This window comes from Neoarius graeffei, chromosome 24, assembly GCF_027579695.1.
Source record: "Neoarius graeffei isolate fNeoGra1 chromosome 24, fNeoGra1.pri, whole genome shotgun sequence".
Taxonomy (NCBI): Eukaryota; Metazoa; Chordata; class Actinopteri; order Siluriformes; family Ariidae; genus Neoarius; species Neoarius graeffei.
In genome coordinates, this window is record NC_083592.1 from 9316054 (window position 1) to 9335299 (window position 19246).

General features: G+C 42.8%; 2 protein-coding genes across 6 annotated transcripts in view; one reads left to right on the forward strand and one right to left on the reverse strand.

Moving 5' to 3' along the window:
• The first annotated feature begins 1022 nt into the window (after positions 1–1022).
• On the forward strand, positions 1023–16795 carry naaladl1 (N-acetylated alpha-linked acidic dipeptidase like 1). Its single transcript, XM_060908058.1, has 19 exons — positions 1023–1225; positions 2174–2346; positions 4593–4711; positions 5234–5356; positions 7627–7816; positions 7896–7989; positions 8079–8183; positions 9656–9741; positions 9845–9964; positions 10352–10437; positions 12573–12636; positions 12827–12894; positions 12976–13067; positions 13179–13272; positions 15702–15783; positions 15877–16050; positions 16200–16287; positions 16361–16453; positions 16609–16795. Exons 1-19 carry the CDS (start codon positions 1023–1025, stop codon positions 16793–16795), a joined length of 2241 nt encoding a protein of 746 aa, XP_060764041.1.
• A 115-nt stretch (positions 16796–16910) lies between these two features.
• Positions 16911–19246, reverse strand: part of arvcfb (ARVCF delta catenin family member b) — a 192955-nt gene continuing 190619 nt past the window's right edge. For all 5 annotated transcript variants that reach the window (XM_060908052.1, XM_060908049.1, XM_060908050.1 and 2 more), the window contains one exon: positions 16911–19146. Coding sequence is in view for 1 of the 5 variants with exons in the window: in XM_060908051.1 (XP_060764034.1) it covers positions 19141–19146 (6 nt within the window). In the remaining 4 variants the exon portion in view is untranslated. The remainder of the gene's footprint in view (positions 19147–19246) is intronic.

The following is a 19246-nucleotide window of genomic DNA, read 5'->3' on the forward strand; positions in this document are numbered from 1 at the left end:
TGCTTCACATATTTTCCTGATATACCCATTATTTATTTACTGACTGATTTACTTTGTTACTTGCTTTTAACTCATTTACTTACAAACCCATCTATTTACTTATTGTTTACAGAAACAATTACGTAAATAAAGTATTTACTTAGGCGGCACGGTGGTGTAGTGGTTAGCGCTGTCGCCTCACAGCAAGAAGGTCCGGGTTCGAGCCCCGTGGCCGGCAAGGGCCTTTCTGTGCGGAGTTTGCATGTTCTCCCCGTGTCCGCGTGGGTTTCCTCCGGGTGCTCCGGTTTCCCCCACAGTCCAAAGACATGCAGGTTAGGTTAACTGGTGACTCTAAATTGACCGTAGGTGTGAATGAGAGTGTGAATGGTTGTCTGTGTCTATGTGTCAGCCCTGTGATGACCTGGCGACTTGTCCAGGGTGTACCCCGCCTTTCGCCCGTAGTCAGCTGGGATAGGCTCCAGCTTGCCTGCGACCCTGTAGAACAGGATAAAGCGGCTAGAGATAATGAGATGAGATGAAGTATTTACTTACTTAATTTATCTCCTCTCTCACTTTTTTACTCACTCGTTCACCCTCACCAGGTTAATGAATAACAGCTAATTAAAATGAATATTTCCCAACCAATTTCACCCTGTCCTGGGAAAACACTCTTGATAGAATTAGACAAAAATTAAAAATGAATAAATTATAAACTATGATAAAACGTGTTCCTGTATGACGTCTAGAAACTCCAGAGTGAGATGTGGTGCATATTTACCTTTTGCTCATTAACTGATTTAAGTGGGATAAAGTCCAACTAGAACCTCACAAGCTCATTAATCAATAAACTTTATGGTCTTTGAAGCTGCGTCTCATCTTTGTTTCTGCTCACCCCAGTCTCAGAGAAGAGTCTGACCTTGAGGGCCAGACCATAATGTCACATCCCATACGTCACGAACTTACAGCTCCGTCAGTGGAGTCGTAGAGCTGGAGATTACAGTGTCCAGCTGAAGGAGCTGTGAGAGCTGTGCGAGAACTCCACCATGCTGAAGAAGCTGCTGCTGTTTGCTCTGGCTGGAGTGGCCGTCTTCACCGTAGGGATCCTAATCGGCCATTTTGGGATCAAACAGAAGAACTCGACTCCGTTACCCAAGTGGGTGCAGCAGGTGGCTCAGGATGTGGACGAGAACTTCATCGAGAAGTTCATTGCTCAGGTGGACAATGTGCAGATTGAGGAAAGCCTAAAGTGAGTTCGGAGTCAAACAAGCAGGTGCACAAAAAGTATCTGAATATGAATTTCATCGATATTTAAATTACGTACACATCAATATTTAATTACATTCTTTCTCCTTGTGTATTTACTACATTTACATTTTTGACAAACATTTCTTTTGTTTTGAACTTGGGGTAAGATTTGCCTTGAAAAATTTATCATTCTTAATTTAGTGTCTTTAAAAAAAAAATCGAAACACAAAATGTCCAAAAATACAAAGTAAATCAGGCTGAATGTGAAACATCTCCGACTTCTATAAAAAAAAAAAAAAAAAAAACAACTGGAGGCTTTCAGAGACGCCAGAGAGATAAAGATTTGAAGCTCAGCACAAACAGTGAGTTTTCTAGTTTAATATTAAAACACTCAGTGCTCAGTATGGACCAAGTGCAGCTGTTTACATTTTAGCTAGCTCGGCTATGCTAACATTAGCTTGCTGGCATTTGTTAGCTAGTTAACAGCAGGTATTTATATTCTTTTTCGAATTTAGCAGTTATCTTCTGTTTCGTCTCCACTGAACGTGGTCTTTCCTCTTCATGGACATGAGCGCGAGAGATGCCTGCGATCGACTAAATGCCGAGATCAAGCACTCTGAAAGCGTCAACTTTTCCCCCGGACACTTTATGTAAAAACTCTACTTGAGATTTGTCTTAAAGGTTCTGATTTAAAAAAAACCCCCTCAAAAATAGCATCCTGTAATTCCGAATAATGTTTTAAAACACTGGGGAAAGTTTTTTTATATATTTATTAAAAAACACCACAGATCATTTTTATTTACATGAGATGAGAAATAAAGATCAATGCAAAGGGCAGAATTGGAGCAGATGTCATGTGTTAAGAAATGTAATAAGCATGTGGAAATGAGGGGCGTGTGCGGGCGTTAGTGAACAGCTGAGTGTGACCCGGCCTCCCTCCCTCCTCCAGGGTCCTGACCCATGTACCCCACATGGCCACCACGGCCGGGGACGAGGCCACAGTCCAATACATGCTGAAGCGATGGCAGGACAGAGATACGGGGCTGGACGCTGCATGGAGGGAGGACTATACAGTTCATCTGTCCTTCCCAAACAAAGACAAGCCAAATAACGTCACTGTAGGTGAGTCTCTGCAGAACGCTCAGTTACTTTCCAAACCCAGTCATGAACTGATTAGTTTCCTGTAACATCATGTCCCAAAGTGTTTTACTTCCATCCATTTACAGCTGTGTTTAATGCTGTGGAAGGCCGCATAATGAGTTCATTCCTGTTCTCACTTGGGTGGCGTTAAATATCAAATAAAGTGTGCTGAAGTGATAATCAAAGGGCTGTAATGGATACGAGATCGAGGAATATTACACAATATAAATCATTTAGACATGAATGACAAGAACAACGTTATCAGTTTAACAAATGTTATCAGTTTAACGACTATAAAACGATAACTAAATAATGTCACCATGGCAATAAGAGCTGAACACAAGTCGATCCATCTTATGGATTGTTTTAGTCGTCTCCGTTCCAGCTGTTAAATCTAAGTTATTTAGAGTTTAGATGCTGGTATGTAGCAGGATATTTTTACATCCCACTGAAATGGCAGACAGGATGTTGGTGTGGACGTATGGAGGAAAGTGCGCTGCACAAACACCAAACTACTGGTGTAAAGGTCGCAGGAGATTTTAACGTTTCGATCCTGTTACCGTTTCTCCTAAAGAGTCGTTCGTTACTTTAACGGTGAGCTTACTCACAGCACGCTGGTCCACAGAATATTTTTTCCTCATTCTGAAGAACACGTTCAGAAGCCAATAATACTCGAGTAAAAACGATCACTTCCTCTTCGAGCCCAGGATCAGTTCAGGTACAGAGGACGAGACTCGGCCATGACGAACAATTTCAGTCAGAATTAATATCATCAGGGTAATTTTTGTTAGGTTTGAGAAGCAGAGCACTCCTCTATCGGAAAGGGTTCCAAGTAGAAGATTTTCCAAAGCTTAGAACTGGAAAATCATCAAATGACGTGTTTAGGAGCCATGTCTCAGTCAGCTTTATACTGCAGGAGGAAGTGTAACAGGGTGCGATAGTAACGTTTCATTCACATTCAGTGAGCTTCCCCCCCCCTTTATATCATGGCCAAGAGGTTCTTACTTGAAGGAATAATCGCATCATTAGTTTTTCTTTTGCTAATCAGACACAAGGTACGCCACCACACTTGCCAGAGCACTTGGGGTTTAGGTGCCTTGCTCAAGGGCACTTCAGGGAATTGAACCAGCAACCTTTTGGTCCCAAAGCTGTTTCTCTAACCATTTGGCCATGGCTTCCCCCTTACAGTCACCAACCCGAGGGTGGGTTTCCCAAACGCATCATAGCACTAAGATCATCATTAAATGGTAGAGCGAGCATCACAATGAATACACACACTCTTTCTCTTAGTTAAGATGCTCTTAGCATTAAGAGGCTTTTGGGAAACCCAGCCCTGACCTTTACAGTCATGTCGTGTGGACATGTTTGTGTAAGTCAAACCAAACTGGGCTGAGTTTCCCAAAAGCATCGTAGCACAAAGATCATCGTTAAATAGTAGAGCGAGCAGCACAATGAACACTCACTCTCTCCTAGTTAAGACGCTCTTAAGCCAGTATCTCACTGGGCTGCGACAGCTTGCGAACGTCATTCGCGAGAGAGTTTCAAAAGTGTCTTGAAACATTCGCGGGGCTTCTCAATTTCCTCGCATGAGTCGCAAAGTGTCGCTCCTTCGTCGCTGAAATTTTGAACATGTTCAAAAAATTCGTGCGACAGAATTTCTCTCAAAATAGCCGCAAATGCGTCGCTGGTGTCGCAAAGACGTCACGCACCCTTCTCAAGTCAGTTTCCGTAAGGCTTCCTCTACTTCCCTGCCTGCCGAGGGAAAGCCGGGCTGCGACAGCCTGCGACTAGTTGGAGACGCAACAATTGTGGTAAAATATGCGAATATCAGTTCAGTGCGATTCCAAGTGAAAATTGACGCTAATTCGCATATTTTATCGCAATTATTGTGTCTCCAACTAATTGCGGGCTGTCGCAGCCCAGTGAGATACTACCCTTAGCGTTAAGAGGCTTTTGGGAAACCCAGCACTGAACATTTTCTCCGTATGACGATAAAGGCCAATTCCACAAATCTCCATAAAAGCTGAAAAGAGGAGTAAAAGTGATACTGCAGCTTGACACCAAGCAGATGAGTCGCTAATCAGCGCTGCCTCTGATAAATGATTAAGCTACTGCATTATATTACACTATTATATTATTTCTAAATAATTAGCTCGATTTAATCAACCAGGTAATGATTGTTTTTGGGAATGGATTTTCTTATTTTGTGCTCATGGTCGATGTTTCAGTGAGAGGTGCGGACGTCGTGGACTTTATACGAGAAAAAGAGAAGGCATACTACGCAGATCAGGAGAATCCGGACGTGGTGCAGCCGTACGCCGCTTATGGACCTGCAGGACACACTCAGGTGCCTTATTTGTACATTACAGGTTGTGCAACATCCATAAAACAACTTCGCTCCAGTTATCACTTACGTTATCATCGCTATAAACACTATAAAATTGTTCATCAGAGCCGAGCTTTCCGAGTCCGACAGATAGGACTTACAGGGCTAAATACTTGTTTTTTTAACCTCTTTCTCAGAACACACTAAAGGAAACAATTGTCCTTTCATAAGCAGCCATAAACCAACATTTCTTTTTTTTTCCCCCACCTCATTTCAGACTTATCACTCCTGAGTCACCTCTCTGAACACTTCACTCTGCCATCCTTCCTATAAATCCGGTCACTGAGTAACAGATAGCAGGATAATAACACCTTTAATAGACCTCCGACTCTGTAAGAAGTGATTTATCTGCTGACCTTTGAGGCCGTCACACAGCACGCCTCAAATCTGTCAGAGAAGCCGCCATGTTTTCAACCTTAACTGAATATTACTGCGTCCGTCTGTGATGTTTAATCAAAACACACACCTTTACATGTGGTACAGGGGAAGCTCGTGTACGCCAACCAGGGGAAAGTGAGCGACTACGAGCTTTTAAACCAAACGCTGGGCGGCTTAAGTGGAACGATCGCCATCGTCAGATACGGAGGAGCGGGAAGAGCTGATAAAGTAAGCAAACCACCACACACCACATTCACAAGTCCCCAGCAAACACATTTCCTGTCATGAAGATCCAGCTTCCTGGCTTTTCCTACAGTGGTGCTTGAAAGTTTGTGAACCCTTTAGAATTTTCTATATTTCTGCATAAATATGACCGAAAACATGATCAGATTTTCACACAAGTCCTAAAAGTAGATAAAGAGAACCCAGTTAAACAAATGAGACAAAAATATTATACTTGTTCATTTATTTATTGAGGAAAATGATCCAATATTACATATCTGTGAGTGGCAAAAGTATGTGAACCTCTAGGATTAGCAGTTAATTTGAAGGTGAAATTAGAGTCAGGTGTTTTCAATCAATGGGATGACAATCAGGTGTGAGTGGGCACCCTGTTTTATTTAAAGAACAGGGATCTATCAAAGTCTGATCTTCACAACACACGTTTGTGGAAGTGTATCATGGCACGAACAAAGGAGATTTCTGAGGACCTCAGAAAAAGTGTCGTTGATGCTCATCAGGCTGGAAAAGGTTACAAAACCATCTTTAAAGAGTTTCGACGCCACCAATCCACAGTCAGACAGATTGTGTACAAATGGAGGAAATTCAAGACCATTGTTACCCTCCCCAGGAGTGGTCGACCAACAAAGATCACTCCAGGAGCAAGGCGTGTAATAGTCGGCGAGGTCACAAAGGACCCCAGGGTAACTTCTAAGCAACTGAAGGCCTCTCTCACATTGGCTAATGTTAATGTTCATGAATCCACCATCAGGAGAACACTGAACAACAATCGTGTGCATGGCAGGGTTGCAAGGAGAAAGCCACTGCTCTCCAAAAAGAACATTGCTACTCATCTGCAGTTTGCTAAAGATCACATGGACAAGCCAGAAGGCTATTGGAAAAATGTTTTGTGGACGGATGAAACCAAAATAGAACTTTTTGGTTTAAATGAGAAGCGTTATGGTTGGAGAAAGGAAAACACTGCATTCCAACATAAGAACCTTATCCCATCTGTGAAACATGGTGGTGGTAGTATCATGGTTTGGGCCCATTTTGCTGCATCTGGGCCAGGACGGCTTGCCATCATTGATGGAACAATGAATTCTGAATTATACCAGCAAATTCTAAAGGAAAATGTCAGGACATCTGTCCATGAACTGAATCTCAAGAGAAGGTGGGTCATGCAGCAAGACAACGACCCGAAGCACACAAGTTGTTCTACCAAAGAATGGTTAAAGAAGAATAAAGTTAATGTTTTGGAATGGCCAAATCAAAGTCCTGACCTTAATCCAATGGAAATGTTGTGGAAGGACCTGAAGCGAGCAGTTCATGTGAGGAAACCCACCAACATCCCAGAGTTTGAGCTGTTCTGTACGGAGGAACGGGCTAAAATTCCTCCAAGCCGGTGTGCAGGACTGATCAACAGTTACCGCAAACGTTTAGTTGCAGTTATTGCTGCACAAGGGGGTCACACCAGATACTGAAAGCAAAGGTTCACATACTTTTGCCACTCACAGATATGCAACATTGGATCATTTTCCTCAATAAATAAATGACCAAGTATAATATTTTTGTCTCATTTGTTTAACTGGGTTCTCTTTATCTACTTTTAGGACTTGTGTGAAAATCTGATGATGTTTTTGGTCATATTTATGCAGAAACATAGAAAATTCTAAAGGGTTCACAAACTTTCAAGCACCACTGTAGATACTAAACTGCATCAGTCCTGATCCTGGAACAGTGTCTACCTTTTAAAGTGACATTCAGGGTTCACACTGATGCAACTACACATCAAGTTCAAACAGAAATATCACACATTTTATCTCGAAGGTTTAGAACATTGTAGGGTTTAAAAAAAAAACTAAACATTATGTCCTTGGCAGTATCTACACTATGTGGAAGTTAAAGTCAGTGTTTATCAATATCAGCAGAAATAAAGGACAACAAATCTGTCATGCAAAGGGTTAATATTTTCAGAGTGTCTCCTAAATTAACATTTCTGGATGCTAAGAACCCTTAGCTATCTTAAGAAAAAAGTGCCATTGTTCAAAGAGCTTATTGAGAACATTGTATCTTGATGACACGATCATAAATTATCTTTGTGCATCCCAAAAGCAGAAGGTTTCCAATATCAGGCAAGTAGAAATCTTCCAGGAAGCTAGGATCTCAAACTCCTCGAGTCCATCAAGCATGTTGTCCGTGCAGTAAACCTCAGATCTGCAGGTGGGATGTGTGTTTGTGATCTTTCTTTGACTTGATTTGTCTTGTGTCCTGTTCAGGGCATCAACGCTGCCCCTTTCGGCGTCGCCGGTGTGCTCGTCTACACAGACCCTTATGACATCAATGACGGGAAGTCGGATGAAAAAGACACGTACCCCCACTCGTGGTATCTCCCTCCCTCTGGTGTTGAGAGAGGAGGCTACGTAACAGACTTTGGAGATATGCTAACACCGTACCTGGCTGCCAAAAGTAACCCCGAGTGATGTGCATGTGATACTTATTCTAGTATTTGAAATCATTTATTAATGAAAACAAATCCCATTTCCAGAGGACACGTACAGAATCGAAGAGAAGGACGTCACTGGGGTTTCGCCCATTCCGATCCAGCCAATAGGGTTTGAAGATGCTCAGAAGTTTATATGGTGAGTTGAGAACGGTTAGCCAAGTTTCCTCTTCAGTGTGTATCCTGATTTCTAGCTTTACTGATGAATATTTGTGATGATTGTGACAGTGAGCTTGGTGGATCTGAGGCTCCTGAAACCTGGCAGGGCTCGCTTCCCTGCAAGTACAACTTCGGTGGACCGGGATTCAAAAACACGTCTCGTTTTAAAGACTGGTAGGTTCTAACTGGCTTTCCATTCCACTGACCAGGTACAATAAAGAAACCTTACGAGTCCCAGTGTAAGCGGTTACGATAACGTGTTAGAACAAGCGCATTAATATAAAGCTGTGATGTGCAGTGGCTCTGAATCAGTGTTGTAGTTGAGTCACTAAACCTCGAGTCCCCAGTGTTCAAGTCCAAGTCATTAAAGAAAATTTCGAGTCAAATCCAAGTAGAGTCCGACACAAGCCCCGCCCACTACCAACAGGGCAAATAACACGAGAGAGGGTTAACACTAGCGAGTTCATCAGTCAGCAAGCAAGCCCCGCTACCAACAGAGCAATGACCACAGTGTGTCACTTCCTTCTCTGGGTAGAGTCCTACCAAATGACGATTGAAGTTCGAGGTCGTCCCCTCGATCGTTCTTCTACATATGGAACACATAGCAGTGCATTTTTTCCCACTGCACGAGAAGTCTGTATAAGCAAAGCAGACAATCCTAGCGGCGTTCTCTCCAGGCATTTTAGCGCCATTAACGTTAGTTTGTTCCTGAACATGACGTATGAACAGGTGAATGTACATTCTCTTGCACAAAATTAGTATAAATATTAATGGAGATATAAATATCTTAAGCCAAATTATTATGGCTCGTTCCAAAAAATAAAGAAAAAATCCGAGTCCTCGTCTCCAATTTACGAGTTCAAGTCCAAGTCAAGTCACGAGTCCTTAAAATTAGGGTGTGAGCCAGACTCGAGTACGAGTCCTGGACTCGAGTACCACAAACTTGCTCTGAACTCTTGTCCGAACTGCTGTTAGAGAAAATTAAACACCTTCTGACCAATCAGAACCCAGAAATCAACAAAACTCTAGTTTCCTAAACTCAGGAAAAGCTGGGCAGTGAGCTGATCTTTGTCAAAGTCCAAACAAACCTTCACTTCTTCTGTGTTGTTTTTTTTACTTAGTGTTTAAGAGTAAATCAAGGTCATCCAGGTTGTTCATAAAGTGAATTCTTCAACATTTTATTCTTCTCGTCCAGAACCTTCACTTCACACTCCTTATCAGGATAAGCAGCTCTAACAGCCAAGTAAGAGATCACACCCAGTCGGTGTGTCCTGATATCAGACAATGATGGAGGTGAAACAGATATCTGAACACTTTCATGAACACCCCCACCCCACCCCACCCGACCCGACTGGCTTTGGATCTTTTGCCTACTCGTAACTGAATGATATGAAATAGCAAATTTGTTCCTTCAGCTCTTCTCAAGAATTTTGGTCTCTTAAGAAAAACAATATCATTATTCTACGACTTTGGAATGAGAACTTGTCAGGGCCATTTCAAAAACCATGATACAGAGTGTGGACCAGTGTAGACCAGTTTAGCGCCAACCACCAGGAAGTGATGTTCAAAAGATCTTCATATGGTCAGGAGCAGAGCTGGACAGTTGAGGATAAAACCCAAGCTTTGTTTCTGACTCTGTTCACCAGTGATGTGAAGCTGGACGTGTACAACAAGGCAGAATTAAGAGACTCGGCGAATGTGATGGGAGTGATCTGGGGCAGTGTAGAGCCAGGTAAGCTCAGCACCTACCTGTACATTCAACACGTCTGTCTATTAAACTCCATGTCTTCATTTAACTTTCTTTCCTTCGAAACTCTATCCACGGACGTGTTCAGACAGGTACGTGATCTATGGGAACCACAGAGACAGCTGGGTACATGGCGCCGTCGACCCCAGCAGCGGGACGGCAGTCATGCTGGAGATCACCAGAATCTTAGGCCAAATGGTCAAGACAGGTGAATTCATGCAAAAAAAAAAAAAAATTTTAAATACTATAAATGTTACATAGGATGTGGTTACTCTGATCAAAATTGTTCAACGCCTGATGACGACGCAGCCGTCCAGGGCTGGGAGTCCTAGAGAATGTAATTGGGTGTGATTTTTGTGTGGGAGGAGCAAACTCTTTCTTCCCTGTCAGAGTGACCAATCGCAGATGTCTCTCAGCTTATGTATAAGGAAGAGGGCGGATAGCACTTTCCTCTGAGCAATGTAGCTGCTTCAAATGTCGCTAATTTATTTATAATCTTCGTCAAAATGAAGGGGTTAATAATGAAGCGTTAGGTATAGGTAAAGTTGTGTTAATATCGGAGAAGTTAATCTCAGACGTTCTCCGTTTATGATAGGAACATGGCGGCCTCGGCGGACGCTGATCTTCGGCAGCTGGGGAGCTGAGGAATTCGGTCTGATCGGATCTACTGAATACGCTGAGGTGAGAGTAAAGGGGTGTGGATTATAAGGAGGTGTGTTTTGTGCCACTGGAAGTGCTGGGACGCATACAAGAGACACTTCAGAGTGCTACATGGAGCGTTACTTTAATTTATTTCACCTAATATTGTTGCCTGCTTGTTTTAAAAAAAAATTATTTTAAATCAAGTGTGAAATATTGCTGGGTTTGGACAAAACCAAAGTGTGTATATACTGTACAGTGCTGAGCGTAAATGAGTGCACCCCCTTTGAAAAGTAACATTTTAAACAATATCTCAATGAACACAAACAATTTCCAAAATGTTGACAAGACAAAGTTTAATATAACATCTGTTTAACTTATAACGGGAAAGTAAGGTTAATAATATAACTTAGATTACACATTTTTCAGTTTTACTCAAATTAGGGTGGTGCAAAAATGAGTACACCCCACAACAAAAACTACTACTTTGTATGGCCTCCATGATTTTTAATGACAGCGCCAAGTCTTCTAGGCATGGAATGAACAAGTTGGCAACATTTTGCAACATCAATCTTTTTCCATTCTTCAACAACGACCTCTTTTAGTGACTGGATGCTGGATGGAGAGTGATGCTCAACTTGTCTCTTCAGAATTCCCCATAGGTGTTTGATTGGGTTCAGATCAGGAGACATACTTGGCCACGGAATCACTTTCACCCTGTTCTTCTTCAGAAATCCAACAGTGGCCTTAGATGTGTGTTTAGGATCATTATCATGTTGGAAAAGTGCACGACAACCAAGGGCATGGAGTGATGGTAGCATCTTCTCTTTCAGTGTAGAGCAATACATCTGTGAATTCATGATGCCATCAATGAAATGCAGCTCCCCGACACCAGCAGCCCCACATAAGGACACTGCCACCACCATGTTTCACTGTAGGCACCATGCATTTTTCTTTGCATTCCTCACCTTTGCGACGCCATACAGTTTTGAAGCCATCAGTTCCAAAATCATTTATCTTGGTCTCATCACTCCAGAGTAGAGAGTCCCAGTAGTCTTCATCTTTGTCAGCATGGGCCCTGGCAAACTCTAGGCAGGCTTTTTTGTGCCTGGGCTTTAGGAGAGGCTTCTTTCGTGGACGGCATCCATGCATGCCATTCCTCTGCAGCGTACGCCGTATTGTCACGGGAAATAGTCACCCCAGTTTGGCTTTCTACTTCTTTAGATAACTGCAGTGAACTTGCATGCCGATTTTCTTCAACCTTCTTATCAGAAGACGCTCCTGTTGAGATGTTAACTTCCGTGGACGACCTGAACGTCTCTGTGAGATGGTTGGAGTTCCATCTTTCTTAAATTTTTGTACCACTTTTGCTACAGTAGTAAAGCTTTGCTGATCATCTTGTAGCCTTGACCTTTGTGGCGGAAAGAAATTATTTTCTTTGGGGAATTCTGAAGCGACAAGTTGAGCATCGCTCTCCATCCAGCATCCAGTCACTAAAAGAGGTCGTTGTTGAAGAACGGAAAAAGATTGATGTTGCAAAATGTCACCAACTTGTTCAGTCCATGCCTAGAAGACTTGGTGCCATCATTAAAAATCATGGAGGCCATACAAAGTACTAGATGTAGTAGTTTTTGTTGTGGGGTGTACTAATTTTTGCACCACCCTAATTTGAGTAAAACTGAAAAATGTGTAATCTAAGTTATATTATTAACCTTACTTTCCCGTTATAAGTTAAACAGATGTTATATTAAACTTTGTCTTGTCAACATTTTGGAAATTGTTTGTGTTCATTGAGATATTGTTTAAAAAATGTTACTTTTCAAAGGGGGTGCACTCATTTACGCTCAGCACTGTATATTAAAAAAAAATAATAATAATAATGCAGGACTCAAACTCAAAATCCAAGCCTAGTATACTCAAAAGATAAGATCTGCAAAGGTTCTTCTGAAATTCAGTCTTCTCAGAAAGCAGGAATAGAATTGATGGATTTTACCCTCCTGCCTCACCGCTGTGATTGCCCCCCCCAAAAAAAACAACCTTCCAAGACGACAATAATGTTTCAAGTGATTCACTGTTCACCTGCTATTGTGGTTCAACTTTAACTGAAATTAAAAATTCTTTATTCCTCCCAGAAAATAAAAACCCTGACCCTTCTCTTCTGTTTTCAATTTTGTCAGGAGTATATAAGCAAGCTGAGCCAGAGAACAGTGGCCTACATCAACGTGGACATCTCCGTGTTCGGTACCGTATCACTATTCTAGTAATCTTTTCATGCTGGTTAAACACTGGGGTTTAATCCAAGTGGGAATGTTCATCAAGAGGGAACAGGATCAGGGTTGCAGGCTGGAAGAGATTTCTTTACCAGCCACTGTAGCAGAGCTTCATCCGAGAGCAGTAAGTAAAGTAACAGTGTCTTGGTCCTCTAACACAGCTAACGCAACACTGAGAGCCTTGGGGAGCCCCATAGCACAGCACGTCATCTTTACTGCCTCCAAACAGGTGAGCCACAGGGGCCCGAACATCTCAACCCATTTTATACATGAATCCGAGGGGTCTAACGTGTCACATTATTGCTATCAGGTGAAGATACCTGGATCGGACACTGTGTCCGTCTACAGTAATTGGATGCGATATTCGAACAGGACGAGTCCCACGCATGGCGTCATCCCCAAGTACGTGTTTCTATTCCATCCTTTTACCTCTCGGTAGATCATAAAAAAAGCCCACCCAAATAAATGATGGATGGTATTCTGCTTGTTGACTGCTTTGTGTTGTTCAAGCAGTATGGGATACCTGACAGGAGCAGGAAGTGACTACGCTGCATTTATGCATTACCTGGGAATATCCTCAATGGACATCGCCTACACCTATGACCGGGTCAGATGCCTCTTTCTCTTTAACTTCTCTCAACTGTCTGATAAAAATGGATGGCATCTGGACTTTACTCTGTTACTGATGGATTCTTTAGATCTTTTGGTGTTTTTGTCAATTTTGTTTAGTACTAAACTGGGAAGACCTGATCCACAAACAAGACGTTCTGGAGCTTCTGAATATTGCATCGAATTTTATTCTATCCACATTCACTGGATGTGAGCAATCGCATGCTCTAATTGGCTACTCTACTACTAGGATATCAGTATATATACACCGTGAGTAGAGAGAAACAAAATGGCGGCTTTGCTATCCATCCATTATCTCTAGCTGCTTTATCCTGTTCTACAGGGTCGCAGGCAAGCTGGAGCCTATCCCAGCTGACTACGGGCGAAAGGCGGGGTACACCCTGGACAAGTCGCCAGGTCATCACAGGGCTGACACATAGACACAGACAACCATTCACACTCACATTCACACCTACGGTCAATTTAGAGCCACCAGTTAACCTAACCTGCATGTCTTTGGACTGTGGGGGAAACCGGAGCACCCGGAGGAAACCCACGCGGACACGGGGAGAACATGCAAATAGAGCCCTGCACTCCCGCGGGAGTCCCGCGGGACTTGCCGCAAAGCAGTGCGGCACGGGAAAAATTTTGAAAGCTCATTGCGGGCGCGGGCGGGACCGGAAGTGCACATATGCAGGCGCGGGCAGGAGCGGTGATAAGCTGCAGTCCCGCTAACTAAAAACGTGTTTGAAATAAAATTTATAAATTATTAATTTATGTCTATCATATATAATTTGTGCTGGATATTTTATTTGGCATTAATAAAAACATTTTAAGATGCCTAAATTTGCAGAGAGAATCAGATTGCCAGATTGAGTGAGGAATGGCATCTTAAATTTGCCACTGATCACCCTAACGACTCGCCGTTCACACCCAGCTAGCAAGAGAACCATGAGTGAAGTGATTTACTGCTTGAGTTAGTCTACAACTCTAATCAGAGAGACAGGTTACACAGTGACGGTAGGCTTGACTCAATGCTATCCCAGAAATCCTTCCTGTAATATGCAAATTTGGCTGTCCAATCAGAGGCGGCCAAATTTGCATATTACAGGAAGGATTTCTGGGATAGCATTGAGTCAAGCCTACCGTCACTGTGTAACCTGTCTCTCTGATTAGAGTTGTTCACTCATGGTTCTCTTGCTCTGCAATAAAAAAAAACAAAAAAAAAACATTGGTACAAAGCAAGCCCATTCACTTTTTTATGCTGATCAGAGAATTACAATGGTTTCTCATATGACAAAAATGTGCGATTTGTGATTAAATATTTTAATCGCTTGACAGCACTTATTATTATTATTATTATTATTATTATTAGAGACACTACATGCTGAATTCAGAAACAAGGTAAATAATAACAAACGTGAATGTGAGCTGTAGATATTTATGCTCAAATCCACTCAAAGTAGGGGGCGGGGCACCATCACTCTGTGTCAAGACAAGAACTTTCCTGAGAAATAACGCGAACATCTGCATCATGCGGGATTTGCGGGCAGGAGCGGGCAAAATATGGCAGGCGCGGGCGGGACTGAAAATCATAATTCTTTGCGGGCGCGACTGAAAATCAATTTTTTGCGGGCGCGAGCGGGACTGAAAAACCCGACCCGCGCAGACCTCTACATGCAAACTCCGCACAGAAAGGCCCTCGCTGGCCACAGGGCTCAAACCCGGACCTTCTTGCTGTGAGGCGACAGCGCTAACCACTACACCACCGTGCTGCCTGGCTTTATCAAGTATTGAAAAGAAACAGGAACAGCTAAAAGAATATAGTCCCCCCCCCAAATATCGCCTGTTCCACACTCCAGCCCAGTCAGTGGCAGTAATGCACCTTTAAGTCGGTTTGCCAACCGCCAAAAAACCCTAAAAAAGAAAAACAAAATGGCAGAACGTGTTGAACCAACCAATAACAAAAAAACTACTCGAAAACAACCCCCCCCCCCCCAAAAAAAAGCAAGCAATAAAATATGGAATAAAAAGTATTTGATGGCAAGTACGGATCTTTTATTTTTGAAAAATTATTATCGCATTTTTCACAAATTGCTCCTGTCATTTCGCAGGTTTGTTTACATTCTAAACGGAAACGATTTTGTCGGACGTTTTGTATAAAAGTTTTTAATTTATCGAATTTGCAAAAAATAAAAATTCCTCAAAAAAAAAAAAAGTTTCTCAAAATCCAGTGAATGTGGATAGAATCAAACAGTTATTCCATTCAATCTCGTCGTACACGGCTTATAGCCAAGTCAAAGCTACGCACCTCATTGCCCATCAGCTCATGTACGACTCGATTTCATGGAATAACTTAAATATTTCAGGAGGTGCGAGTTAAAAAGAAACTTTAATAATAAACCTGCCCTGTGTTTTTGTTTCCAGAGTAAAACCAGAGCACGCATCTACCCTGCATACCACACGGCGTACGACACGTTTGATTATGTGTCCAAATTCATCGACCCAGGTGTGCTAATGACCTTCTCATCCATCGCTTTCCTGAAACATGCGCTTCTTTTTCTCCACGTGATGACATTCTATTGTATTTCTCTCAATGAAGGCTTCACCAGTCACCAGACGGTCGCGAGGACGGCAGGGAACGTTCTGTTGCGGCTAGCCGACAGCATTTTGCTCCCGTTTAATTGTAGCGACTACGCGGAGACACTTGAGCAGTACCTCAGCGTAGCTGTGGAGAACTTCGAAGCTGAACTGAACACTTCCGGCATCTCCATGGGTACAGGATTAAATCATGCGACTTTATTTAAAAAAAAAAAACCTGAACACAAGTAGTAAACTGTAGCTCTTTAAGAACTGTAATGCTAACGCAGTAATTCCGCATTAGCTGTGTACTGAAACACAATTTTTTTTTTTTTCTTGTGCTAGAACCTTTAAAGGAAGCGGTGAAGTCATTCCGGACTGCAGCCGTGAATCTGGAGCAGATCATTACCAGTTCGGACGTCGTGAATAACTCGTAAGTCAGAACGATTTGTGCTAGAGGTCGAAGGATTTGTTATTGCTACAGATAAATAATTGTTGTTTGCCAGGCCACTGAACGCTCGCAGGATCAACGACCAGCTCATGCTGTTGGATCGTTCCTTCCTGAACCCACTCGCCTTCCCTGACAAATACGGATTCAGGTACCGTTCCAGAGACAATCCGTGTCTACGATCAGGCATGGAACTGTAATAGGAAAATAATCAACACCTCTTAAAATGCCACACTGTACAGAACTCCGCGCCTTTGGGTTCTGGTGACGTGAGATAAACGTAAACCGTCGTCGTGTCTCCTGCAGGCATGTCATCTGGGCGTCCCGGTCCTCCGGCGTGGCCACGTTTCCAGGTCTGGCAGACGCCGTGGCGAAAGCGAAGACGAGCAGCCTGAAGCAGGATTGGGCTCAAGCACACAAACACCTGTCCATCGTCTCGCAGGCCATCTCCGGGGCGGCGCACACCCTCAGCGAAGCTCACGCTGCCCTGTAACACAGCTTCATCAAAGCAGCACGAGATACATTTTAAAATATAATTATTTTGTATACAGTTCTAATTTTAGAAGTAACTAGTCGCAGGAAGAATAAAATAAACTCTGTACAAGCGATGAAATCTTTCCAGGCATGATTTATTGAAAACACACCAAAGTGATACCCTACAAATCTCGGCTGGATTCTAACAAGTGCCGTCTTCCCGTTAGGGGATTAGTAAAATGAACGGAATACATTCTTGGAGCATCGTGGCATCGAGCACTACGAAAGCGTGAACGACGTTCTCCTCTACGTCATCGAGCCCGTTTAGTGTGTCTATAGAGTACAATGTAAAACACAAGGCAAAAACCCACCACCAGTCTAGACTACACTGAGGACATGGAGTGAGTGAGTGAGCGAGAGAGAGAGAGGGAGGGAGGGTGGGGAGGGATGGGATTCGGAAAGAGGAACAACAAAGAGCTTAATAGAAAACACAGTTATTCTCGATCTAACACAGAGAAGGGTTAAGGCACATATGATAGTTACAAACACGTTTGCTACCGAGTTGTACATTTACCGTGTGTGTGTGTGTGTGTGTGTGTGTTATCTACAAAGGTAGGTCTTGATTCCACTTTTCCACTCTTTTCTGTAAATATACAATTCTTATTCACGCTCGTAGATCCAACTTCAGAATATACAACCCCAAAGTCCTTTGGTTGCGTACTGCAAAAAAAAGGCAGTCTGGATGAGGGGGATATGGAGTACAGTCCATCTTTCAAAAAAAAAAAAAAATAGATATATATATAGTTAGTTAATACACAAAGCTACTGACATACTGACAACTTCTTGTTGCTGTTAGACGTCTTGGTTAGAACGCGATAAAAGCTAAAAGAAACGAACCCACTGCAAGCGTGCGACATGAGGAGCGTGGAGGGATACAGCAGGCTCATGCTGCGAGATTCGAGCTGATGTTACAGATCACACCTTCACCACATCCTGGCAGGTTTTCCGGAATAATCGACACGCCAGAAAATGGAGCCAAAAAAGAAAAAAAAAAAAAAAAACACCTCGTCCTGCCTGTGAGTGACCCATCACGCTGTATTCCCTCTCCAGCATGGAAATGTCTGACATTTACATCGAGTGAGGCAGAATCCAATCCAGTCCAATCACAGAGCTGAGAGTCAGGGCTCAGGGTCGCGCTCATGAGCTCAATCTTAAAACCCACGTCTTACACACCCATTCACACCAAATTATACTTTTTTTTTTAACATTTATCCCGAAGCATGAATCCTTCATTTTTTCCAGCACTCCTCCACTGCCTTTTCATACACACCTTTAATTAGAAATAATTTTTTTTCTAAACAAGGTGACGCTTCATGCCTTACATCCTGATCCGAAACTCACAGACGTCTAGCAATGTATAAAGTGTGTGTGTTGGCTCTGTTCCCCCCCGAATATACATTTACAAGAGCAACAAAAATATAAAACGTTTTAAAACATGACTCTGTCCCTCAAAATCAACCGTGAAATCCGTCCTTCACACCATCCGCCCGTTTCCATTTCTTACTTGTGTTAATCCAGCCCGAAGTACGTTCGCAGGTGCTAACAACATGCTACATGCTAATCCTGCTAACAACAAATTCCACCTAGCCTGTTAGCGAACGCAATGATGCAAACATGCCGCTCTTAGCGTACGTTCAGCTGGGTGAGTTAGAGCACAAAGGCGACACCAACGCCGCGTGAAAACTGGAGGGTGGAATCGGTTCATGGGCAAAATTAGCAGAAGGTCACGACAACGTTTTTTTTTTTTTTTAGGTTCCGTTAGACTTAAAATTTCAAACCAATACACAACCACCAATCGTTTCTTTCTCCCCCTCAAAGCACATCCTTTCATCCACCATCTTCACTTCCAAAAAAAGAGCAATATTCATAATATAAAAAAAAAGAAACCAGTGAAAATGAGTAACAAAAAAAAAAAAACCCACAAACTGAATATTTTTATTCATTTTCCTTTCAGTCCGTTTCTTTCCCGTACACCTTCGTGTCCACATCACCACTTTCCTGTTCCCCGCTGCACTCATCCGTCATCTTTCCTTCATCCGTGGAGTTCGTGTCGTGCTGCTTGGATCCTCACCGCGCTGTGGGAATGCACGGGTGGGAGAAATGTACAGTTGTGTGCGTGTGTGTGTTGCTGCCGTCTGTCGTTTCATCTCATTTCGCCAAATGAAAGATTGCGCTGTGTGTGTTTTTGTTTGGTTTGTGTCTCTTTGCTGATGAATCCACGTCGGCGAATCGTGGAGAAAATGGCAGTGGTGACTCGTGTCTTGTGAGATCCTTTGACTGGTTGTGATGTAGCGCTGACGCTGGCTAAGCCTGGGGAAGAAAGAAAAGTGCAGGGAGGACGGGAGTAAAAAAAAAAAAACCAAACAAGATTGTTTACAGACTGAATGACGATCCTGAAAAGTTTAACCAA

What these genes read in the sequence shown, in the direction of transcription:
- naaladl1 (XM_060908058.1), top strand. Translation starts at nt 1,023, where the DNA reads ATGCTGAAGAAGCTGCTGCTGTTTGCTCTGGCTGGAGTGGCCGTCTTC. An exon ending in GACCTGCAGGACACACTCAG is followed by an intron (nt 4,712 to 5,233) that starts GTGCCTTATTTG and finishes CATGTGGTACAG; the next exon opens with GGGAAGCTCGTGTACGCCAA. An exon ending in CCTGACAAATACGGATTCAG is followed by an intron (nt 16,454 to 16,608) that starts GTACCGTTCCAG and finishes TGTCTCCTGCAG; the next exon opens with GCATGTCATCTGGGCGTCCC.